The sequence below is a fragment of the Phaenicophaeus curvirostris genome, chromosome 1, assembly GCF_032191515.1.
Source record: "Phaenicophaeus curvirostris isolate KB17595 chromosome 1, BPBGC_Pcur_1.0, whole genome shotgun sequence".
Taxonomy (NCBI): Eukaryota; Metazoa; Chordata; class Aves; order Cuculiformes; family Cuculidae; genus Phaenicophaeus; species Phaenicophaeus curvirostris.
The window spans coordinates 58,330,183-58,355,561 of record NC_091392.1 but is presented as its reverse complement, the minus strand read 5'-3'; the positions used below and the strand labels follow the sequence as shown (position 1 = coordinate 58,355,561).

General features: G+C 41.0%; 1 protein-coding gene across 1 annotated transcript in view; it reads left to right on the top strand.

Annotated features, from left to right (window-relative positions):
• Positions 1-25,379, top strand: part of AGK (acylglycerol kinase) — a 40,052-nt gene that overhangs the window by 5,160 nt on the left and 9,513 nt on the right. Inside the window, exons 2-12 of the mRNA XM_069859110.1 lie at positions 5,965-6,004; positions 9,915-9,994; positions 11,246-11,321; positions 12,660-12,752; positions 13,715-13,747; positions 15,811-15,905; positions 17,983-18,052; positions 18,822-18,901; positions 21,465-21,522; positions 23,685-23,832; positions 24,840-24,937. Coding sequence (XP_069715211.1) covers positions 5,965-6,004; positions 9,915-9,994; positions 11,246-11,321; positions 12,660-12,752; positions 13,715-13,747; positions 15,811-15,905; positions 17,983-18,052; positions 18,822-18,901; positions 21,465-21,522; positions 23,685-23,832; positions 24,840-24,937 — 871 coding nt within the window. The remainder of the gene's footprint in view (positions 1-5,964; positions 6,005-9,914; positions 9,995-11,245; positions 11,322-12,659; positions 12,753-13,714; positions 13,748-15,810; positions 15,906-17,982; positions 18,053-18,821; positions 18,902-21,464; positions 21,523-23,684; positions 23,833-24,839; positions 24,938-25,379) is intronic.

Here is a 25,379-nt window from a genome sequence, read left to right as displayed (position 1 = left end):
TCCAGTTCCAACCCCTCTGCCATGGGCAGGGACACCTCCCACCAGACCAGGCTGCTTAAGGCCCCATACAGCCAGCCCTTGAACACCTCCAGGGATGGGGCAGCCACGACTTCCCTGGGTAACCTGTGCCAGTGCCTCACTGCCCACATCACAAAGAATTTCTTCCTAATGTCTAATGTAAATCTTCCCCCTTCCAATTTAAAACCATTCCCCTTCATCCTATCACTACAGGCGCTTGTAAAAAGTCTCTCCCCAGCTTTTCTGTAGGCCTCCTTCAGGTACTGGAAGGCCACTGTATGGTCCACTCAGAGCCTTCTTTTCTCCAGGCTGAACAACCCTAGCTCTCTAAGCCTGTCCTCATAGCAGAGGTGCTCCAGCCCACTGATCATTTTTGTGGCCCTCCTATGGACCCATTCCAACAGTTCCATATCCTTCTTGTGTTGGAGATTCCAGAACTGGACACAATATTTCAGGTGGGGTCTCACGAGAGCAGAGCAGAGGGGCAGAATCACCTCCCTTGACTTGCTGGCCACACTTCTTTTCATGTAGTCTAGGATACCGTTGGCCTTCTGGGCTGTGAGCTCACATTGCCAGTTTGTGTCTAGCTTCTCATCAGTGAGCACCCCCAAGTCCTTCTCCGCAGGACTGCTTGCAATCACATGGTCCCTGTGCCTGAATTGAAACCATGGATTGCCCCGACCCAGGTGTAGGACCTTGCACTTGGCCTTGTTGAACTGCATGAGGTTCACACAGGCCCACTTCTGCACCTATGTCAAATCACCTATGTCATCTTTGGCAAGATGGACATAAGCTTAACTGATTGTCGGATTCAGTCAGCCAGTAACAGTGGTGTCACGGAGTGAGTGATCATTCCATTGTCAGGCTGAGGACCCTTGACATTGTACTGAGGCAGTGGACTCATCAGATACTCAGTTTTATTCAGTATATGTTAAAGTACTGACTTTCTTAGCAGAAAATGCTGGCAAGGCATCTGGGTCTTTGACGGCTTGCCAGTAATCTGAGTGTTATTGTTATCTATAATTTGAATGTTAGTCTCTGCGTGTTTGCCAACTGATAACTCATTCTGTCACCTTTCCGCATTTATCCCTGAGTGGCTGACTTTATTTCATCAAAACTTTGTCAAAAAAAAAAAAAAAGAGAGAGTATAAATTCATAGTCTTGGATAAAGCTGTTGAAAACTTAAGATTTATCTTTCATGCCCTTCCAAAGCCAAGCTGGGAGTAAATGCTAATATCCAGCAAAGAGGATGCTGTGCTCTTGCTATATTGCAAGCAGCCGAAAAGCCCTCTGCCAAGAGAAAATCTCTTTTCAGGATTCTGTTACAGCTCTTGAGGAGTGGTCCTATATGCACAGCTTTGGCCAACTTTCACTTCACAAAGCTCTGTGTTTTGGTGTAGACCTTGCACTGGAGAGCTTTTTGTCTTCTTATTGCTTGACTGTAGTTAAATGTTTTAGATTTGACACTGATAATATTTTTAAATGAGCTCTTGCACCCGAGTTTTTTTATACATTTGTTGTATGGTCACTTTTAAGGGCGTTGCTTTAGTTGGCTCTAAGACAAATGCTTTGCCTTGCTGCAGCTGTAGGCCTCAAAGAGCTGCTTTGGTTGGAATTTTGCTGCCTTCTCCTTGTTGAGTTCACTGCTGCCCTGGCTGAGCTTTCAGCATGGGAACCGTCCTTTCAACCGTGGCTGCTGCTGGCACTCGGGCAGAGGATACAGTCTCCGATGGAGGAGCATGCATACTAAATTTTGTGGATCTGTGTGCTTAGATATAAGAGTGTTGCTTCCCTATTTTAGCTGAAAACACTTAGGACTGGAGCAGTGCCCACCAGTCCTGCACCAGGGATGTTGCAGACAATCAGAACAGCCCCTGTTCAAGGAGGTTATACGGATGTTGTACCCTCATGACTGGTGTCTGGTGAGCTTTGGGCAGCTGCTTGTCCTTTCTTTCTGGGTTGATTCCTTGCTTTGGGGTAAACCTGCTCTGTTCTCTGAACATTCAGTGCTGCAGTGGCTGGCAGCCTTGCAGCATTGACTGATATCTTTGTCAAACCAGTCAAAGTTCTGTCTGTGGGTTCAGCTTAGGACATCTTTTTTTTCCATAACCCACTGCCACTGCTTGTTCCTCTCAGTCTCCCAGTTTTTTACTGCTTAAGCAAGTTGGCCTGTTTGTAGGCTGCGTGATGCTTAATTCTCACAGCAGGAAGGCAGCTCTGAGTTGGCCAAAAGATGCAATACTGCACGTCTGTTTTGCTTTAAGGCTGGGGTTGTGTCTATAAGCCTCTAGGGGAAATGTAAAATAAAAATCAATTTTTAGTTTGCTGTGGATATGGTGCAAGTCAAAAGAAATCTCTGTATTCTTTAAGGCAGTGCAGCAATTTCCCTCAGCTTCCATCTGCTTGTGTTCAAGTGTTGTTGAAAAGACTTTGTTAGTACATTACATTAGTCAATAAAGTACAAAAAGATCACCAAAATCTTACATTTATTACTAAAGTCTCTTCTTCTCTAGGAGCTGGTATGCAGCCATATTTTGATAATCTAATATGTACCAAGACAGAAGACTTAAAAGAAGTTACCTTTTTGCTTTTGTTATGTTTAACGTTTTTCTAGCTGTATTTATTAATTGGTATGACCCGCAGTGGACTTCCAGACCCACCCATGGTACTTTTAAGTGAGATGAGTAAAGGCAAGAGCTGTAACACAGGAGGAGGACTCCTCACAGATACAACCCTGTGAGTGCACATGTGCTTTTTTTTCCTTAAGTGTGACAATAGTTAAGGGTTGTTGTAACATTTTAAGTAAATAAAAAATTTCCTGCTACCTGGCAACCCAGAAATGTGCACTTGCAGCCCAGAAGGCCAACCGTATCCTGGGCTGCATCAAAAGCGGCGTGGCCAGCAGGTTGAGGGAAATGATCCTGCCCCTCTATTCCTCTCTTGTGAGACCTCATCTGGAGTATTGTCCAGTTCTGGAATCCTCAGCATAAGAAGGATATGGAGCTGTTGGAACAGGTCCAGAGGAGGGCTGCAAGGATGATCGGAGGGCTGGAGCGCCTCGCATACAAGGGCAGGCTGAGAGAGTTGAGCTTGTTCAGCCTGGAGAAGAGAGGCTCTGAGGAGATCTTATAGCGACCTTCCAGTACCTGAAGGGGCCTACAGGAAAGCTGGAGAGGGACTGTTCAGAAAGGCTTGTGGTGATAGGATGAGGGGGGACAGGTATAAACTGGAGAGAGACAGATTTAGACTAGGCATTTGGAAGAGTTTCTTCACCAGAAGAGTGGTGAGACAGTGGCACAGGTTGCCTGGGGAAGTTGCAGATGCCCCATCCCTGGTGGTGTTCAAGGCCAGGTTGGATGGGGCCTTGGGCAGCCCGATCTAGTGGGATGTCTCTGCCCGTGGCAGGGGGCTTGGAACTAGATGATCTTTAGGGTCCCTTCCAACCCTAACTGTTCTATGATTTTATGATCTTTGAGCCGAACTTTGGGACATCATTAGGCTAAACTCAGATGGCTTTGAAATGTATGTCCTAGTTGAATCACTGGGAATCCTATGACTGGAATGATGTAGGGTTCTGGGTGCTGTATTACTGGAGAGGAGAAAAATCACCTCTAATTTACCGGACTGTAAATAGTTGTTCTGGTTTCAGAACCTAAACCTTGCCCTTAACACGAAAATTATATGTGTCAGAGTAGACTTTTTCTTGCTGTTAAGGGCTTCAGTGCAGGAGAAGGTAAACTTAAATGTTGACATCTAAAATGTCAAGCCTAATTTTTATGGTTAAGACTCCATTTAGCTGAATCAAGTTTGCATCCTTGAAAGCTGTTCTGAGGGTCTGCAGGTTGGAACAGAGATCACAGTATCTTTTGCTTTCATTTGATAAGTTGCGCTGGACTCCATTTTAAAGGCAATTAACACTGCAGCATAAGGCTGTGGGCACAAGGAAAACATACTGACTGGCAATATGACACAGTTTGACTTCTGAGCAAAGTAGGATCAATGTGAAGTAAACAGATAACATGAATTTGACTAGAATTTGTTAATAAGGTTAAGACAGCAATTCCCAAATACATAAGCTGTGCAGCCATCATTTGATAGTGAGTTTTTCTCAGTATCCCATAGCATTTCAACTTTACGTACTGAAATTGCAATTGCTTTGCGCCTGCTCTGGCCACATATAGTCACAGAATGGAAAAAAGTCCCTATGTGAGGACTTGTGTCCTCAGCAGTGCAGTATGGACCTAGGTTGTCATGCTGTCTTGCCTAAACTGGGGTTGTCATGCTGTCTTGCCTAAATTGGAATTAGCTGTGACAGCATTGTTTAGCTTGGGACATGGACTTTTTTCAGGGAGAGTTATTTTAACTTAGTGCGCTTTCATTATATTACTGAAATCAAAACCAAGTCTGTTGCTCGTCTAAGTAATATTCAGGTGTTTAATACAAATGACTTATTCCTTTGGATTTAAGGAGCAAACATGACAGTGAAAAGTATGCCTTTGAGGATGTGTTTTTTTAGACATTCCAGTTACTTGTTGCCCTAGTGAGCTGTTACTCACATATTTTCTTTTTCCATACCAGAATGTTTCCTTTGTCTTTTCAATATTACCAGGAGTAAAACTGTGGCTTTTTGCTGTAGAGTTATTGTCTCGGAACCCAACTTTATATCTCACCTGAAATCACCCAACTTCCCTATTATGGCACTGCAGCGTCTTTTGGTGATGCCAAAAAGGTCAGCTTGTATAGCCTCTGTGACAGATAAATACTGTAAGCTTGTGGAATTTAATAGATCGCACTCACGTGGGTCCAGAGGTCTGACCAAAGCCTTGCTTTCTCCTCTGCCTTTTCCATTGCAGGATTTGGCCTGACAAGCCACAGTTTGTGGCAGGACTGTGCTTCTTTCCTACTCAGTTGTTTTTCAGTGTTAGCCTTGAACTCTTTTAGTTGGTGTAGTGTATTCATTTTGGTATGCCAACTATAATTGGAGTATTTTTGTACTTGATGTTTTTTGAGAGTAATACATTGTCTTGCCAGGTATTGGCAAGGGCAAGCTGAAGAAGTGTTTCGGTTTTAGCCAGGAGTGGGAGTGCCTGGTATCTACTCTGGACAGGTGAGACTGGGCACTACAGAGCTGGACTCCCTTTTTTTTGTCTGCAAGGGCATTTTATGGTCAGGGGAAGAACAGAATTTTGTTCCTCACTCAAGTAATTCTGTCTCCAGTTTGCTTGCCAACTAGTTATATCCCACTTGCTACCTTGCTAATGCTGTCTGTCACTGATGGCAAGCACAAGGATTAGTCTGGAATTTCTTTCTGAAACTACCATCAGTGGCTTACCTAATACTGATATTATCTTCTTTATTTTTGATCTTCACTTAGGTGAGTTGATTGATTCTCACCTTACTGCTTTAGGCCATGCTCAGACCTGGGTGGGTGATAAGTGCTGCATGAACAGCTTGGCTTACAAACTGATGGAGAGGGGAGTTCACAGTTACAATGCACTAAGATTAAAATCCATGGAAGTTACATGTTGAGTCTATTCTAAATCCCATCTATACTGCTGGCATGGTAAGTACCTTCAGTGTAAATAACAGGCAGTATTAACATGGAAAAAAAAAAAACCCACCACACCTTCAATCTGATGTGCAGTTATGTAGCAATTTAAAAATAAATCACAAGTATACAGTGTCTCATAGTTTATGTGATCTCAGCACACTTGGCATACTGATCTTATATAAGGGTGTTCGTGTGCACATGCAGAAACAGTTATGCTTGTGTGCCTAAATTGGTGTATTTCATCCTTAAGAGGTGTCAAATAGGTCTTAACCTGTGTTTTTTATCTTAGCTCTGTTGGAGTGCGTGTCAAGAGTGTGTACCTACATTTTAAAAATGGGCAAATTGTTTTAAACTTCCACAACCTAACGTCTGCTCTTTTCTGTCTTACCTAATAGCGATAACCTGCTGCGAAGAGCTGCGTGCCAAGAAGCCCAGGTAATACGTTTAAAGTGATAAAATTAGATTAAAATCTCCCTCTTATCTTGGTTGTGCAGGGCTTCTGAGATTTTCCTGGGGTGCCCTTTCTACGTGACAAAGCTTATAATGATGCCATTTGTGTTCTTTTTGCTAAAGTGCCAAAGGGTGGACAAGGCCTCCAGCCTGCAACAAGGGTGCTGTACTTCTTGTGCCCTGACACTGCTGTTGCAACAGACGGTGCAGTGTTATCATTACAGTAATCTTAGTTACTGCTGTAGCTACCCAGACCTCCGTTTCTGCAGGTGTAATTACTCCGCGTCTATAAAGTGTGGGTGGGAAGATGATTTCTTGATCATCATAGAAGGCTGAAATCTCAGATCCACCACGACAGGTGTAGTAGGGGCAGAAACAGTGCAAACCAGTTGATGTTAACACTCAGCTGGAGGGACCTTCTTGCCCTTGTCTCTTCGACCCCGAGTGCCTTTATAGAGGATACAAAGTGTGATCGCTGACCTAGAACTTTTTTTGAGAGCTGTGTAGTGGGAACCTAAAGGAGACAACCTGTTTGCTCATCACTGACAAAGCTGGTATTTGCAGAGAGGTTGAGTGTACTGACTTGCATTTTGTAGTTTGTGGCCTGTAGGGGCAACCAGCAATTAACAAATTCCCATACTATAGTATTCATATAAAGAAATCTTGTCTTTAATAAGCAGTCTTACAGGTCAAGTGCTGCTGCCCATGGATGCCATCACTGCACAGGTTCTGATTACCTTGATGGTGTGGTCTAAGATTTTAAGAGTCTTTCTACCTCCCACAAATAAAGCTAATTCCAAACCTGCTCCTCCGTGCCAGATCTTAGAGGTTTTGCAGGGTGTAACACTGCTCCCATCATATATACTCGGACCTGAAAAGAATGGTGACAATTATTCTTCTAATTGGAAAACTTTCCTTGAGATGACTCTGTTTCTGCTGTGCACCCGAATAATCCCAATTTGAACCTGCAGCTTGATTTGGGCAGTGGAACTTGGTGCCAGAATAGAGGTAAGGGAGCTCAAGTCTCATGAAAGAGTAAGAAAAATCCGTCCCTGAAAATACTGCTGTCATAGATCAGATTTAAAGCTTCAGAGTCAAATGCTTTTCCAACTCATAGTATCAGTTGTTCTTGTTTTCTATGCTTTTGATAGTAATTTTTACTGCATAATATGAAAGTGATAGAAGTGCTTTACATTGCTAAAAATAGGAGTTAATACCTCAGTATTTGAAACATGCTGACCAAATTATAAAAAATCTAAAAGGCACTGATGAAATGGTATATAAGGAGAAGTTAAAAGACCCTAGTGCATATGCTGTTAGAAAGCTGTAACTGCTAAGAAAAGATTGGCACAAAAAGATAGTTCTGTTGTGGAAATTCTGACTTTTCTGTTTCTTAATTCCAGTCATTAAGTGATGGGATCTATTCTTTTCTGGCTTATTCTTATAAATGAAAGTGCAAAAGCACTGTCAGTAGCGCTTCTTAGAATTTCAGTGGTTAAAGCCTCAGATAACATCCTGCAGAAGACTGCTGCATTAGAAGGGGATGAACCAGAAAGCCCAGTAATCAGTTCTTGCTGTAATTTCCATTTTCACTGATGTGTCAGTGCCAAATACTGCTTGAAAACACGTGATAATACAGCAGCAATGTCTGATATGTCCTTCAGAACAACAACAATCTGTAATTGTTTGAGAAATGTTACTTGTGTTTATGTTGCTGTGTAAGTATGGGGAAAAAATAGGGACAAATTCACCCAAGAAAAAGTTCAGGCTGAGTGATGGGGTTGAGCGGAGATGGTGTTCTCTGTTATTTTCACATCATGTTTTAAGCCTGTTACAATACCAAATTGATGAGGCACCCACCTTCCTGCCACAGTATCTGCTGCAGCAGTACTTCATGCAAAGATTCCACCATGCGTGTCTGAATTTAAGCATCAGTTTATGATGACAGCCTTGGGGTGGCATATTATCATAGAAAGATTCTCTAATAAAGAACTCATTTATCATATTCTAAACCTCTTAAACCTCCTTCTCTGGAATAAGCTGGTGTCAGCTGACTGTGGACTTCCTTTGCAAATGCGGTCTTGCTGATTGACCTTGTTACAGAACTCTGGGCCTGTATTAGAGAGGTCCTGTTTAGCTGGCAAACAGTTCATTCTGAGAAGCAAGGTTATTTTTCTGAAAGGAATGTGTTTTCTCTGTTAGTATTCACAAAACATTATAAAGCCTTTGTTTAAAGGGGGTTTCGTAGCTGCAAAATAGTGATTGTCATCTTAGAAGACCAGATTTGCAATACCTGGAAGTGTGCAAGTGAAAAAGGCATTGACTTTCCTAAATTGTATCTTCATATATATATATATATATAAAATAAACATTTTTAATGTCTGGCTTTAAATTGGTTTTCCTTATGTTGTACTCTGAAAAAAAAGCCTTATAGAAAGTTGCATTGTTATTTTTTATTTCATCTCTTAAAAAAAATAAACATTTGCTTTAGAAACACCCCTGCATGTAACATAAATGTCTACGTGTTTAACATAAAGAAGTGATCATGTCATTACTCATAAATTCTGTATGAGCCTTTTTAGGTTGTTTAGAGCAAGCAAATACATCACTTTGTGTCCCCCAAGCAAATAATTAATTGTTTTTAGCAGCTGTAACTTATTAGAGGTCCCTTGTATTTCCTGATTCCTTTCCAACAATTGCAATAAAATAAGTTCATGTTTCCCAGCTGATTTTTGAGTAAAGCTTAAGAGCTATTGATTTGTTTCCCTTTCTTTGAAGACTCCTTTACTCTCAGCAACTTCTCTTATCCTTTTCCTTTCTTGAAGAAGAAATCTGAATGTTTTAAGCAACAGACAGCTGCACACTTCTTATAATTGGAGTTTCCTGAGCAAAGTTGGCAAGTGGAATTAATTATAAACAGCTAACGATCACTAACTTCTTCTGTGCTTTGTTTACGTTGTCCACCTTCTTCAATATAAAAGTCCGTGCTGGGAGATTAACTTTCAAGAGAAGGGAGGGAAAAAAAAGCAGGGACAGATGATTGTGTCTTATGTTCAGCACAGCAGGTTTTTGCTCCTGCTTTATTTCTGGGGCTTCAGGATGCTACTGCTGAATATGTTGTCCTTGTACTCAAAACCAGTTTGATTTGGTGTGGTGGGGAGGATGCCTAAAGACACCCATCTAAAAGAAGTCTACAGAGTAGGAAATAACATACATGGAAGCTTTGCCTTTTCTTGCCTCTCCTGTGCTGAAAATTTATGGAAATAGTTACAAATGGCCAAAGAGGCTGTATGGAGTAACTGATGAAGAATTTAAAACTGAGGCACCTATTCAGAACTGGATTAGAAATTGTAGAGGGATTCAGGAATTTTTATATGGAGATGTTAGGAAGAAAAAATGTCTGTGGAACAGTGAGCTTGCTCATAGTTAGGGCAAATTCTCTGGTGATTATTTTTCATATCTTCAAAAACTTAAGCATAGAAAATAGAAAAATGGGCAGAAGCATTACAAGAAATGAAGTAAAGTGAAAAAAGATGCAGAAAGAAGGTGGCAGGCAGGTGTGTGAGAATTACATAAGGAAGGAAAATCAAGTGACCTTGGAGTCAAGGATAGCTCCCTGGATCTCTGCCCATGGCAGAAAAGCAGAGGCTGACGAAAACGAAATGGTGGTGGAATTGTAAAAATGAGCTAAAGAGTCCTTGTGACAGTGGTGTGAGCTGTTGCTTAGAGTGCAGGTTTTTGAACAGGAGACCTGTACAATGGCTGAAGATGGAAGTCGTTTGAATGTCATGAGGCTTGAAAGCCCATTGACATTTGTAGAGAGGCATTATTCTGACCTGTTTTACTGATGTGCTTTAAAGATAAACTGAACTCTGCTCTTTTTCTCTTAATGTAGGCTTTTGGCAACCAGTTGATCCCTTCTAGTATGCCATTGAAGAAAGCAACAGTGTTCCTCAACCCAGCAGCTTGCAAAGGGTAAAATTCCCCCTTCCCTTCACTCACATGTGAGGCACTCTGTGTTTTTGCTCTGCTGTTCACTGTAAAAGCCAGCCAGATTGTTGAGCTCATTTTTGCCTCCCTCTGATGCCAAGCTGGTGCTATGTAACTATGCCAAACTTGATTCCACCAAAAATATTGGGATGAAAAATATTGGGAAATTGAACTAGATGTTCGAGTTGAGAGAAAAAGTTCTAAACGTATGTATGTTTTTTTATTTTTCTTTTATCCTATGTTTTGGCCTTTGTTGTTACTTCGTATGTGGAATTCCTTCGTATTAGCTCCAAACTTTTGAATGTGGTGCATTTCCACCCTCAAAAACTGTAGAAATAAGATTGCTTGATTGCTTCAAGACTTGAATTTAGCCGGTAGTGATCTTACTTCCGTGGGAACCTGTCCTTGAAAGGGGTGAGCCCACAAACTGAGAGGCTAAATATGGGCTTAGAGCAAGACTCCTGGAAGAGGTTGGCTGCTATTTTTGCATGCTTATTACCAGAAAAAAAGTAATATTGCATATGATGCGTGTCTGTTTCTGCTGATCAGCCAAACTTCTTATTAGTTGCATTTTGGGGAGGGAAAGGGAGTTGTTTTAACAGTATGAAAGGAGTGATATATCTGACATGGAAGTGTTTGGAGTTATGTGCCCTGATTGAAACTGCAAAGTGTTGATAAATTAAGTCTCTGACTTCTAGTCTCATGCCTTCTACTTGTTGTAAGCAATTTATAGTTAATGGCGTAATTATTTTATTATGCAGTTATAGGCAGGAAATGCATCAGTCCTATAACAAAAGAAGGTCAGATAAAATTTTGCTTCTAAATCAATTTAATAATACGTAACAGTAAATATTTTTTTAAAAAAATGTTTCTGGAAACCCAAGTGGGCCTTCTTTGTGGTTTTAAAGCTTGGTGCTTGGTAAGTCATTAATTTTCTAATCTGGAGATCTTATTTTGTTTATTGGGGTTTTTTAAATTATGTTTTGAGAAAGCTAGATAACATCTTCTGCATTTATTCAAACTGCAACAAAATGCTGACATCTGAGATATGAGTCTAGAAATGCACTACATTTGAACCAAACAAAATCTCATCTTTTCTGACTGGCAGGTTAAGTGACTGTGTAGATTGCATGCTCATTTTTAAGTAGATTTCTTCTTGTTATTCATTTGTTTCTCTGCTTTTTAATTTTTTTAGCCTATAGACAAATGAAACAGTTTTTACTCTGTTATTTCTAGCAAAGCCAGGAACCTTTTTGAAAAGAATGCTGCTCCAATTTTACACTTGTCTGGCATGGATGTAACTGTGGTTAAGGTACGAACTGATAGGTTCTGCTAATATAGACATATTGTCTGCTCTGCTTTCTCCTCTTGAAGAACTGAAATTAAATTCTGGATGCATTTGAAATTCTCAGCTTTCCTGTAAGCATCTCTGGGGAAGAAATAAATACTGAGATATTAAGTTGGTACTTAATCTTTTTCTATTTAATTCACAGCTAATTTACACATTGTGTACTGAGTTTTTGGTTTTCAGCTAAAGCAGTACATGTGCTTGTCAGTTTGTCTAAAGCAGCCCTTTTATAATTCGTGTTTGAGAGAAAACTCTCTAAATATTTGAGTCCTGGCTAGTGGTGCGTGCCTGTCACTGTTGAAATTGTCAATTCTGCCTGAACTTGCAGAATTCAGAAGTGAAGAACTTTGACGTGCAGTGGGACTGTTCAGATTAATTAAAAATAGTCTTTTAGTTTTGCACTGAAAATATCTCAGTGTATCCCCAAATAATTTAACATTCCCATCACAAAAGCAGAGCACTGAGCTATAAATGGTGTGAATTAGCAGAAAGATCTGCTTTGCAAAGAGAAAAATGAGTAAACATGAAGGATTTCTGATCTTTTTGCAGGTTTTTGAGGCTGTGATATGTGGCTTGTTTAATAGTCACTGTCTCCTAAGAGCAAAGTACTCTAATATCGTTCTGTCTTGCCATCTTTTTCATAAGGTTTAATGTTAAAATGCCTTTCTCCGATCACTGAAAATACATAGTCCCAACCTGAAGGAAAAGAAATTACTTTACAAGACTTAAAATTGATGCTTTGTATCTTCAGACCTGACAAGTTAGCAAAACAGGGCTGGACCTGAGACTAAGGTGGCCCTGAAAAAGGCATCCATTTGACAGAGCATGGTTTTGATGGTTTAGAAAGTCAGTGTGCTCTTTGCTGCTAAGCCCATTGTCAACACCTTGCTCTCGGGCACTAGCTGTTTACGTCGCTGCTTTTGTGTTTCAGGAGATGCACTTGAGCACATTGACTGCTAAAGGCATTGGGACTTTTTCTGTAGGAGCATGTTTTGCTTTTGATTTTGTTTCAGTGTAAAACTACCTGAAATATTGTTGTTGTATTTTAGTTCTGTTGAGTAAGATTTACTCTGATATTTCATTTAGCCTTTGTGGGTGTGTGCTTGCTTGCACATACTGTATTAGGCAGCAGACTTGTTTTATCAGTTGAAGAAATTTCAGTCAATGTAAGTAACGTACAGTGCTGTGTGCGTGTATGAGAATAACTATTAAGCAAATGGATAGATTATTCTTTTGTTCTATAGAAGAGAAATCCTAGAAATATTCTTTTGAGGTCTCATGTTTGGATTTCTGTTTCTTCAGACTGACTATGAGGGTCAAGCCAAAAAGCTGCTGGAATTGATGGAAAACACAGATCTGATCATTATTGCAGGAGGAGATGGCACAGTGCAAGAGGTACTGCAGGAGCTTTGTCCTGGTTTGTTGAGAATTATAGTCTGAGGATGAGAATATTGAGTCTGTATAACCTAGCAGCATCATAACAGCTATGACTAGAGATTTGTCCATTTTAGTGTCTGTGTTTTCAGTCAATGTTATGATCTTCTGGGGACAAGAAAACGCTGCTAGTTGTTGTTAGTCTAAAAGCGATGATGGAAGTGAGAGTAGAAAGGGTTTGTAACCTAACCATCTTTCAGATTTTTTTTCTAGAACGAGAAAATTAACTTGGGTAGACATGATTCTAACTTTTCCTTTCTGTGTAATGTAGCTGTAATGGTTTAATTTTCAAAGTTCATTCCTATCTGTGCTCCCCAAGAGGAATGCATGCTTTCCCAAGTGGGAATCAAATAATTTAAAAATTACAAGGGGAGGATAACAAAGCATGATATGTATTTAATAAGTGCCTATTGTCAAGATGATTAACAATGGGAGCAAACTACCAGCAGAACTGGGGGATACTCCGTTTTTCAAGGAAGGCTGTATTTTATTAAAGCATCTCCTGGAATGCTAAACTACTGGCTTCATAAAGCGATGGCTAAATGAAATGCAATGACCTTGAGACAAAGTGATCAGAGTACATCTACAAGTTTCTCCTGGCCTTAGGATTGATTATTGTTAATTGCACACTGACCAGTGCTATTTTTGCGTTATGCAGAGCATTATTCAGTGTTAAAACATATACACTGGCATTGGTTGTGATACCCATATGTACTCATGTGCACTCGTAACTCTGCTGTTGGCACCATGCTTGCGCACTGAACAGGCCTCCTTTCCTATGTAAGCAACTGTAGCACCTTTCATAAAAGTGTAACTGCTCCTTAAATCTTTTCCAAAGAGTATATGTAGGTATGATTTTCATGGCTTTCTGCTGTAAGTGAAAAACAAAATTCTCAGAGCTGAGCATTTCCTATGTTTTTCAGGTCATAACTGGACTTCTCCGCAGAGCAGATGAGGTGAGGAAGCATCGTTTTTTAAATTTTGCTTATTTCTTAGACTATATCCACTGTGATCTCGTAGCATCAGCTGTCTTTTACAGATATGTTGCTTGCTAATTTGGAGCCAGCTTGCTGCATAGTAAGCCAGCTATGCTAGTGTCCTGCAATCTGCCTGTTGTTCTTCATTCCCTTTCTCAGGGAGTGCAATGGCTCCCAAGCCACGGCTTTGGGAATTTTCCAGCATCAGAACAGGGATTATGGGGAAGCCAAATGCACAACTTTCAAAGACCAGCTGTGTGTGTCGGTTTGCTTGGCAGAAGCATAGGCTGAAAGTACATGTTTTTCTTGTGTTTGTACAGGCTTGAAACTGAATTCAGTTATGGCCTTGCTCCTATTGCTTTGAGATTACTTTGCCGTTTTTTCAAGCAGTGAATACCTACCTATGCAGATGGCTGCAGAAAGCAAATTTTAACCTCTCGAAGTGGATCACCTTGAGTGGAAATGAGAGAGATTTTTCTCTTTAAAGAGGGAGGACAGTGTTATTGAAAAAAGGAGGGAGTCATTATTCCCAAAAACCTTCTGGCCGGAGCTGGCAAAAACTCAATTAAATGATCCAGACAAGCTGATGATGATTTCCTTGGCAGCTAGAATTTTGTCTGTTTAGGCAGTTGCTTTGTCTGAATATGATAAGAGAAACTCTGCAACCAAGACCATATTTTTAAAAGGCATGCTGGCTGTATCAGTTCTGAGACTCGTATTTAGTGTTATTATATTTGGCCCCCAAGACCTCTATAATCTAAAGATATTGGAAGAAAAGTTTTGGAGGCTTTACTGGCTGGGGTTTTTTTCCACCCTTTTTTTGACTTATTGTTTTGATGTAGCTTGGCTTGCTTTGCAGTAGCATAGAAAATTCTGCATCCAGCACTATTTTGGGTGGAATACTGTATGATAGTATTGCCACTGTGTCACTTCATGTCTCTGGCCAGGGAATTCTTGTCCTTCATATCGCTCTGTCCTAGGAGTAGAGCTCTGCAGTTCAGCCCCCTCACTCTGTGTTCTGCTTCCCTTTTTACTCAGCTGTGTCATAACCACTATAGCCTGGATAAGAAAAGCCTGTGCAGGATATTCCAGAAACTCTGTTCCAAGCAGCCAGGGGAGCAGAACATGACTGCAGGACCTGCCAACAGCCTGTTGTTTGCATGCTGCAAAACAATTCTGAAGGAAATGAGAGAAGTTAAGGCACGGGTGGACGAGGTGCTAAGGGGCATGGTTTAGTGTTTGATAGGAATGGTTGGACTCGATGATCCGGTGGGTCTCTTCCAACCTGGTTATTCTATGATTCTATGAAGAGTGTTTGAGATGTGTTAAGACTTGCATGTGATAGCAAGGGAGAGCGTGAAGTGAGAGGAATATTACTTAGTCGGTGTGGATTTGCAGTATCATGATGCTGCTAGTAGCAGTGCCCAGGAGGGAGATGGTACATTGTGATATATGGTAGTTTACATTGATTTGCTGACATGCTTCAAGAAGCACAGTTTATTATGAGGTAAAGCGTGATAACTTGCTCCTTCAACAAGCCCTTCTGCTGAACTGTGTTACAGAAAAATAACACAGTCAGTGACTTCCAAAAATTAGAGCTTCTGCTGCTTCGTGATGTGGATGCCAGAGGAATCAATTAATTTCCTTTCCTTAACTGAGAAAACCTCCTTGCCATGCACAGTTCCTCTGTCAGAGGGGGATTTCAGCAGTGGTAAATGAGATTCAGAGCTCGTGATGCCACTGTCAGTATTAAGAAAGATGGCAGATTGCTGACAGAATCCATGCATTAGTTAAGATGTAGCTGCCAACCTGCATGTAACAATGCTCTTAATGATTACGGAGAGCTCCTTTGTACCCAGTTGGCAGTGGTGGGTTCACAGATTCGGATGCCATGTTCTGAGTCATTATGTATTACTGCTTCATTTAAGGAAGTGCCTGGCTGCTTGGTGCCCAAGGGGTGATATCAGACGCAGCTGTGATCTCCACACAGGAAGCTTTGTTCAGCTAATGCAAATGTTAATTTACTCTCCTTATGTGTCCAGGCTGTCTTCAGTAAGATTCCTATAGGATTCATACCTCTTGGGAAGACCTGCACTCTGAGCCAAACCCTCTATCCTGAAAGCACGAACCAAGTCTAGTAAGTATTAAATATTTCTGAAAGAGGGCACTGTTTTTATTTGTTTCGAAGGAACAGTGCATTGGTATTTTTCTTTCTGTTCCATGTTACATAGAAGTTAGCAGCCTCTTGGCAGAGCCTGATGATTCTCTGGACTTGCCTGAGTTAATGGCTTCCAAAAACTGACTAAAATTAAAAGAAGGAAATTTATGTGTTATTAGAACATACAATAATTTTCTGTGACTAGTATCTCTGTAATTGTGTGATGCTCAGAGTTTTGGGTTTTTTGAAAAAATAATATTAAAAGGATCAAGACCCTTAGGAATAGTCAGAAAGGATATGGCAAGGATACCGCAAGGGTATGACAAAATAAACAAGGTAAAAAAATCATCTTTCTGTCCCTTCTTCAGCTTAAGAATTCTAGAAACCAGTCCACATATAACCTGGTTAGCACCTGCAAAATAAATCATGCAAGAACATCTTTGTGAGGAAGTTTGGATCCCATTACCGACTTCTCCAGGGTTTCTTACGCATCCTTCTGGTGGGGCTGATGCTGGTAACTTTCCAACAACCTGAATCTTACCTATCAGCATCCTGGATGTGATCCAGTCTGGGAGTATCTGGTACTTGGATTTCAGTTTGAAGTTTATTTTATCCTCTTGTAAAGTTGAAAGACTGATCACAAAGCTTTCTTTTCCCTATACTAAATTTCTTTTCAATTTTTTTCCTTCCTCTTATACTGTATATATTTCCCCTTGCTCTTGAAATCTGTTCAGTCTGTTTCTCCCAGTTGCTCATTAACATTCTTTGCCAGAACCTTTGCTGGTATCCATCATCCATAAAATCCACATGCCAACTGGCATAATATCCTTCATTAAAAGTACCAGAGTGATTTGAAGCTTGGCAAGATGGACAAAGCTGTAATCAGCAGCTAAGATTAAAATAATAATTTATGTTTGGGTTCTAGAGAAGCTGTTTGAAATGAATGATCTTCTTGTCCCAAGGTAATGAACTGTACAGGTGGGACTGCAGCATGTTGGTGAAGCTGAAAGGAATTTGGTCTATGGGCTGCTTAACAACCCACAGCAGTAACAGAACCTGACTTAAGAAGTGCAGAAGTGATATTTGAAAAAGAAATATTGGGGCTTTGGTTCCTTCAGCACTATTAGATCTTACCTTTGGAGTGTAGGAACTGTAGAGGTCTTACAGAAAGATAAAAGTTAGGAGAAAAGAAGGGATGAGGAAAGAACAGCTTCTTTCTGTCTCACGGTATTCTGAGCCTGGTGAACCTAAGGACAGTTTCTCCTTCTGATTCACTTGAATGTTGGGCTGAATCTGAAAACTGCTTTTGGTTTGTTTGGTTTTTTTTTTTTCTCCCTGTCCAGCTGAGACACTGGAAATGTACTTAACATGGAATTTAAATTTTACCCAACTTTGAAAATGTGGAGGGGGTTTTAATGAAAGAGATACTTAAAAGTCTGAATTTAGAGATTTCATTGTGATCTTGAACACTTTGGTTACAGAATCTTTAGAGCTACGCTTTACGACTTGAAGTGCAAAAGTGCCTTAGCAACTGTCCCCAATTTAATGGATGCTAAAGGCACACGGGCATTGCTGATAGGCAGATTTACGTTGATTAAAAATTTCAAAACAAATTAACTTGCTAAGCCAATTCAGTCTCAGACCAGTGAATTGAGGCCAGTCTTATGACCATCCCCTTCTCTTTCAGGTTGTTATACTTGCCACCAATAAAATAAAAGCATGACTCGGGTCCTTAGTGTGTTAAGTACCCAAAACAGAAGTAACAGAGTTGACCTGTGATCTTCTGGATTAGCTGAGGAAGGAAGAATCTCCAAAAAGCTTAACCTGAGAACTCTCTTTTTCTTTTCAGGTCTTTTGCTGTTTGTTATTACACAGGCTCTGTCATGTCCTGCAGCCATCCAGTTTGCTTTCTGATTTCAAGAAGGTGCAGCACTTTATCAGAATTCTTTCCCTGGGTCATTGTGTTTGCTGCAAAAAAGCACCACCTGGACTAAACTTACTGTTTTCCTTCCTTCCTATTTTTTTTTCATTTGCTTCTTTTTTGTTTGTTTTCCAGCCATATTATTAATGCTACATTGGCCATTTTGAAGGGAGAGACAGTTCCGCTTGATGTCTTGCAGATCAAGGTAAAAGTGCTTATTTGGCACCCAAGGTTCCTAAAATTTTCCTACTCATATGTTGTTCTGTTTACCTGGGCTGCTTTTCCTGTGTGTAATGCTGTCATGGATTTTGGTTTCAGATAGCAGCATTTCTGGTGGCAGTTATTTCTCCGCTGTACACTATGACATCAGATAGCCTGAACTGGAGAAAACACCAGAGTGCCTGAACATCTTTTTTTGAGGCTCAGAGAGTACTGATGAATACAAAACTTACTAACAAAGATTATTTCTGTAGAAATGGTGAGAGATAACAATAGCCATCTGAGCTGTTTTAATGCCTTTATGTGTATTGTGGAGTTAACAGCTTCCTTTTACAAACTGAAAAATGTGAAATGGAAAAATCTTTGACTATTAACCCCATATGATTTTTGAATATTAGTTTTCTCATATGTAGTAGAAGGGACATTTCTGCAATGAGTACTTAGAGTCATTGTGCAGAGCTCCTTGCTTTTGGCTGACAGTATCCACAAAATGAAATGGCTGTTGCTGGGTGTGCAGTCAAAATCTAACTTCTCCTCTTATATTCCTGTTTGGGAGCAGAAAGAATGTATAACACTTAAATTCTGCTTAGCTTTATTGCTTTTGGCTGTTTGGCATGCCTCTTCTGTGCAATTTCACTTTTGGGATTAATCAGAAGTTAGTTTTTATATAGAAATAGTATTTTTTTCTAGTTGCAAAAAAAAATAAGTTAGAAATAAGACAAAGCAATTTCTCCAACGTTGATTTTTCTTTACAGGGAGAAAAGGAGCAGCCTGTGTTTGCAGTGACTGGTTTAAGATGGGGATCTTACAGAGATGCAGGAGTTAAAGTTAGCAAGTAAGAAAATTCTGGGTTTTGAAACTAACTTTTATAGCATCTGTTCCCTTCTTGTAAAGAAGTATTTTTTGAGTGTAGGCATTTGACAGGCAGAGACACCCACGATCTGCCGTGCATTACATGGGAGGACGTTTCAGCATTTTTGTCATTTGAAATAAACACTTATTTGGTGCTGACCTGTTATTTTAAGTATTTACTTTCTGCACGCCCTGTGGTCCCCACTTCTAGAACTTTATTCAGATTGTGTCAGTGAGAAAAGCTCTCCCTTGAGTAAAGTCTAAGTAAAGTAATTGGCCATTTCTTCATCAATTACCAATGAAAAGATGCATATAGACTCTGTAACTCAATTCCAACAAGGGACATCAGATGGAATAGAAATGCTCTTCGGTTCCTGCCAGAAATGGCATGGACTGTGCTGTCTGATGACTGTTCTCTGAATCTAAACTAATACTTGTTGGGCTTTCTCCAAATGGACATTTAATATGCTACTGTCTGTGTATCAAATGACTAGCTTTATCTGGTGAAGGAGCAGCAGGGCCAAAGCAGTTCACTTCTCACATTGTTATGGAGGAATTGCAGCACATGCCTCTGCTACACAGCTATAAGGAAGTACCAGGTGTTTTGGGATAGAGCTATCTTTGTCAGGAAACAAGAGGTAGCAGACCTCTGGAGTCTGACTGGCAGATATCTGAATGGGGTTGAGAGGTGATAAGGAATGGGGGAAGTACAGTAAATCACAAGGGTGTTTGTCACTGGGGATCAAGGGAAATGCTTGATAGCTTGTGTAGGTGCTGACTTTGCTATGCTGCAGGCTCTGCAGCCCCAAGACTAAGGAATTGTACTTCTTTCCCCTCTGCACTCTCACTAGGTTTCCTGTGTGTGTCCTGTTTTTTGTCTAGTGTCAGCTTTCACATCTTTTCCTGCAGCATTTCTCTTTCCTAAAAGTCTTTAGGATTCAGTGCTGGAGGCACGACAGCACCTTTTGTGCTTGAGTTAGTGCACACGTTTTCAAAACTCATTCTCTTCCATGTTTTCAAATGCACAGAAAATGTGCCCAGCTTGGAAAGCACTTAAGCCACAAATGAATGGGTGCTCAGAATGTGCTTGGGATGAGGAACACGTGCACTTATCCTGGTTTTTTACTTCTTAAGCATATATTTTTGGTCCTTACCAGAAGTGGGTTCTTGGGCTAAATAAACATTTGGTGTATTCCAATACAACTGATCTTATACTTGAGGCACCTACTATGAAGGGAGTCAAGCCATAAGCCGTGGTTCCAGGAATTTGTCAGGCTATCCCTCTGCTAAACACTGTCCTGGCAGAGGCATGGTGCTGTCTTATGTTCTTGAGGTTTTATTGTTTTACAGACAATTGCACAACTTGATGGGAGTGATGTAGCACGCCTCTAGTAGCTAATGACACACTTAATTCTGCAGCACTCTTGAGCTGCTGATGCTTAATGTGCTTTGTTGACCTTCTTTGGTGGAAGACGGCAATCAAAACGTGTGCCAGGCCTGCCTAAATATAGACACATCTTTGGAATCTATACAATACTTTATGGGTGGCAGGATTTTTACTTTGTAAAACATTTATTTTGATCTTAGACTCCTTTGGAGCAAACTGATGTTTGGTGGCTCTGTTCTTCTGTCGTTGAAGCTATGGATTTTTGATTGTTTGTTTGTTTCCTCCAGCTTCATTCTTTATTACATATTGTAGAGATGCATCCCACCAGCTGTTACACCACAGACCTTTAAATCATTCCCAGTTGTGTTGCATAGCTAGGTAAAATTCTGCTACTGAGATGTCACGCTGCGTGTAGTGAGGATTGCGTACTGCATTTTGGCCATCAGTAACTCAGGAAAGGGATGTTGGTCTCGTGAGACCCCTCCTGGAGTCCTGTGTCCAGTTCTGGAATCGCTAACACAAGAAGGACATGGAACTGTTGGAAAGGGTCCAGAGGAGCGCCACAAAGGTGATCAGAGGGCTGGAGCACCTCTGCTATGAAGACAGGCTGAGAGAGTTGGGATCGTTCAGCCTGGAGAAGAAAAGGCTGCAGAGAGACTTTATAGGGACCTTCCAGAGCCTGAATGGCTACAGGAAAGCTGGAGAGGGACTTTATATCAGGAAAGGTAGTGATAGGATGAGGGGGAATGGTTTTAAATTGGAAGGGGAGAGATTTAGATTAGACATTAGGAAGAAATTCTTTATGGTGAAGGGGGTGAGACACTGGAACAGGTTGCCCAGGGAAGCTGTGGCTGCCCCATCCCTGGAGGTGTTCAAGGCCAGGTTGGATGGGGCCTTGAGCAGCCTGGTCTGGTGGGAGGTGTCGCTGCCCATGTCAGGGGGGTTGGAACTGGATGATCTTTAAGGTCCCTTCCAACCCAAACCATTCTATAGTTCTATGTTTATAAACTTGTCTTACAGTATCACAAAACTAACATTGTAGGGGAGCACCAATTTCAGCGGCAAACAAGTCTGTGTACTCTGAATTCATGCAAGTTTTCTCCTTTTCCCAGTATAGACCGCTAGGTATCTTAGAAGTCTGTCTGTGTTCTTTTTGCAGGTACTGGTACCTTGGGCCTCTGAAAACCAAAGCAGCTCACTTTTTCAGTACATTTAAGGTAAAGAGTAATTACAAGGAAAGTCATTTTGTATGAAATGGCGGACTATGCTTTATGTAATTTATCTGCAAGTTTTTGTGAAGGGTTTTGGTAACAACAGAAAATGGGATTGAAACTCTACTTGTTAAAAATCTGCCAGTTGATAGACTCAGCTTCTGAAGAGATGAAGGGGAGGAGGGATTCTAAAAAAATAATTTGTTTACTGGTTATCTGTTGCTACAAGATCACCAGGGCAAGCCAGTAACCACCTTTGAAACTGGGGAGCTGTGGTGGTGCTGAAGAGCACCATTAAAGTGCTCTGTCACCTTTTCTCAACAGTCTTTCTTAGAGTAACATTTCATTTTGATTTACTTATCTGGCAGAAGTGTCTATAATTAGATTGTTAGTGCACGTTGATAATCAGACTTCCATGTGTAGTAAAATGAACATGAAGATTAATAGCTTGTATCTCACTTGAAACTTCTCTGTTACTTAAAATCTGTCCTGGAAAGATTCAAATTTGACCTGCATGAAAGGTGAGGCATTTTCACATGCTTTTCCTGATCTCTGAACATATAAAGAGCTTCATGAAAGGCTCTGGAAACACTCAAGAGCTGGTACGGTAGATCAGATTGTGCGGTCCAGCCATGCGGTCTGTGATAGTGCCATTGCTTTCTTTACAGGAAGCTCCTGTAAAGGAGAGTTAAATGGTAATGCGTCTGTGAAAGAACCCTCCCTGTTCCCCAGGAAATTTGAAATGATGGTTCTGTGTGCTGACACTCTAGGCAGAAACCTATTCTCCACTTCTGTCCAGTTCCGTTCTCGTTGCTGAGTCCTTAGCCTCAGTTAGCAGCAGTGGCAGTGCATTTCACTGGTGAGCTATTCATTGTACATTAAAAAGATCTATTCTACCTGCTGAAGGTTAAAGACAAGTGCCCACTTCTTCTGCTATTAAGATAGAAAAATTTCTACCTGATTTCCCCTAATGGTGATATTCATTGCCTTATGTGTCTTTTACGTTATCATTTTGTTAATTTCTATAAGGAATGGCTCCAGTCTATTTTGCTTAATCTCTTCCTAGCTTGTGTTTGCTGCTGCGCAGTTCATCTTTTCTGGTTTTGCTGTAGCTGTCCTTTGAAACAGGATGACCTGTAGCTGAAAACAATGTAAGGGGAAAGAGCTTGCCTCTTGTATTGGTTGGGGCATTGGTTTGAGTGTTATCATCTCTTCTCAGTCTACAGGCTTAATTTATCACAGCAATGCTCGTTTTCCCTTTAATCCCTTCTAAAGTTTTCTACATTGAAAAATAATCGTATTGAGTACATGTGGGCTCTTGTCTGGGTTGTTTTAGTAGATACATTTAAAAAACAGTCATATTGTTCCATCTGTAAGTCCTATGTTTTGAGCATTTCAGAAATGGGAAATAAGCTTTGTCAGCATCAGGAAATATTTCAGGAGCTAAGACTCTTCTGAAGCCCATTTGTTTTGGGCACTGGAATCTGAAGTATCACTGAGAATGATGTGTTAATTTTGGTTTTCTTCCCTCCTCCCACCTCAGATGCTTTATAAAGCTTACCTGACTTGCCTTAAGACCTATTGTATTGCTGTCTATAGGCACCTGACTATAAGGTCAGGTCTTGATCATTAGAGTTGTTGAAGAACAAAGGCCTACCAGGTTTTAATGCCCCTTGGCTTGCACACAGCACTGTTGTCTTCGCCTGTTTGCACCAGATGCCACTATGCAGTTGCTCTTTGATGTTGCTTTTGTGCTATGCAGAAACCAACTGTGCTTTCAAATGTTAGTGTTGACCTTGCCAGTTCTGGTTGTTCCCTCCAGCCAGGAGCAACTGTGTCACTCTGCCACATGTCAGCAGCAAAGAAAACATCCTGTTACAATCTGCATATAGAGGGGAAAATACCTCACTTGTGTGTGAAGAAGGCGTAGATTAGTAGACTTCGGCACTGTGGATAATCTGTTTCAAGCTGCAACATTGTCATCTCGCATATAAATCTGGAGGTGGGAGAGCCATAAAGTAAGCTGAGACAGTGGTGGCATGTGGGTCTCTCTGCAGGAGTACTTGGGATCACAGAATAAATAGGCTAAAGGACTAAACAGAATAAACAAGTAGGTGCTCAACAAAAGGCCCCTTATCTTCTGTCTTTCCTTTCCATGTAAATCCAAGGAATGGCCTCAGAAACGTCAAGCTGCTCTCATGTATCTGGGTCCAACTGAGAGACCTCCAGAAGAGCCAGATGAGAAACCATCTAGACCTCCTTTGTATGTGAGGCTTTACAGACGTCTTCGGTTATACTGGTCACCTCCTCCAAAAGGTGAGGTGTGTGTACTTTGGCATAAACTCACAGGCAAGCTTTTCTCCTCTAATAGAGCAGAGGGGGGTTTATTTCTACATTACTTCCACTCTCTCATTTTTATATTATAGTTATTATTAATTTAAACTGTGACTTTATCAAGGCAGTTACAGTGTTAATAGTCCTGACAGTGCCTGCGTTCTCATAAACAAAACCCAGGGCATTCTCTGGGCTCACAGTTGTTCCCATTGCTATGGAAGCCTCCTTAGGTGATACTTGACACTTACAGGTGAGCCTCTTGAAATCTTCCTCGTGTAGAATGGTTTCTTAGTGAGCAGATGAGAGAGGAGCAGCCCTTGTTTTCCTGGATAGAGAGGGGTTGCTGACACAAAGCAACAAATGTTACTTTTGGACCAAGCAGAATCCTTAAGTTTCTCTCAGTGTGGTACATTTCTTTCTGTACTATAAATTTTCTTGTGTGTGCTCTGTGAGCCTCTCTTGGGGTGGGTTGTTAGCTAGGCAGTGCATGCGGCAGACTGCAGATAAAAGGGGAAGGTGTATTTTGCTCAGTCTGGTGTAATGCAAAGTCCTTCTCATTCCTTCTTGCAGAAGTGATTTAGACAGAAGCATGAACTAAATGACCTGTATATGAGAACTGAACTATGGCATTTCCTGTTGTAGAAAATACATGGTACCACAGCATCCTGAACATTGGATTCCTGTTTTTTTGGTAGCAGTGCTTCATGTGTTTTCTGAATGTTCCTGTAATACTAGCCCAGGAGATCTGTTAATCCCTGGGTCTAAGGACTCACAGAACTGCCATGTAATGTGCTTGGTAGTCTTTCCTGCTACTGCGTGAATGCTTTTCCTTTTTTGAAAGGACATTTGAAAGAAACAAAGCTAGTGGTCACGGTGGGTCAGAGTGATTTTTTTGCAGCTAGCATTGATGTTTCATGCTTCATAGCAGTGAAATGGTGATCTGGATAATTGAATTCCACTTAATGGTATCTTCTCTTCTGGATTCACAGAAATCCCCCAGGAGGTAGCCCCGGAGGACTGGGAAGAACTGAAGTTATCCACCATTGAGCTTTCCATTGCAACTCGGAACAGGCAGCTTGATCTGACAGTAAGACTATAGTATAACTAGATTCCAAATGCTGCCTGTCCACACACTTTTCCTTTCATGCTAAACTCCTGTTCTTGTGTCTATAAAGCTTATCACCCTCATGCAAGGAGGAGCCCATGACTGGATCCAGGATAAAAAAAAAAAAAGCACTGAAGACCCATTTAAAACGGGCATGCAGTGAGATTTGTGTAATGAAGAGGTTTCACTAGATAAACAGAAGCTTTAGGATTGCCCAGGAGAAAACAAGGCACTCCTTTCCTTCTTGACCCATGGGAGAGTGATTCTGTCCTATTCTTTATGTTTTATTTTGGACATGGATCTGTTCGAGCGAGTCCAGAGGAGGGCCACAAGGGTGATCAGAGGGCTGGAGCACCTCCCGTATGAGGACAGGCTGAGAGAGGTGGGGTTGTGAAGCCTGGAGAAGAGAAGGCTCCAGGGAGAT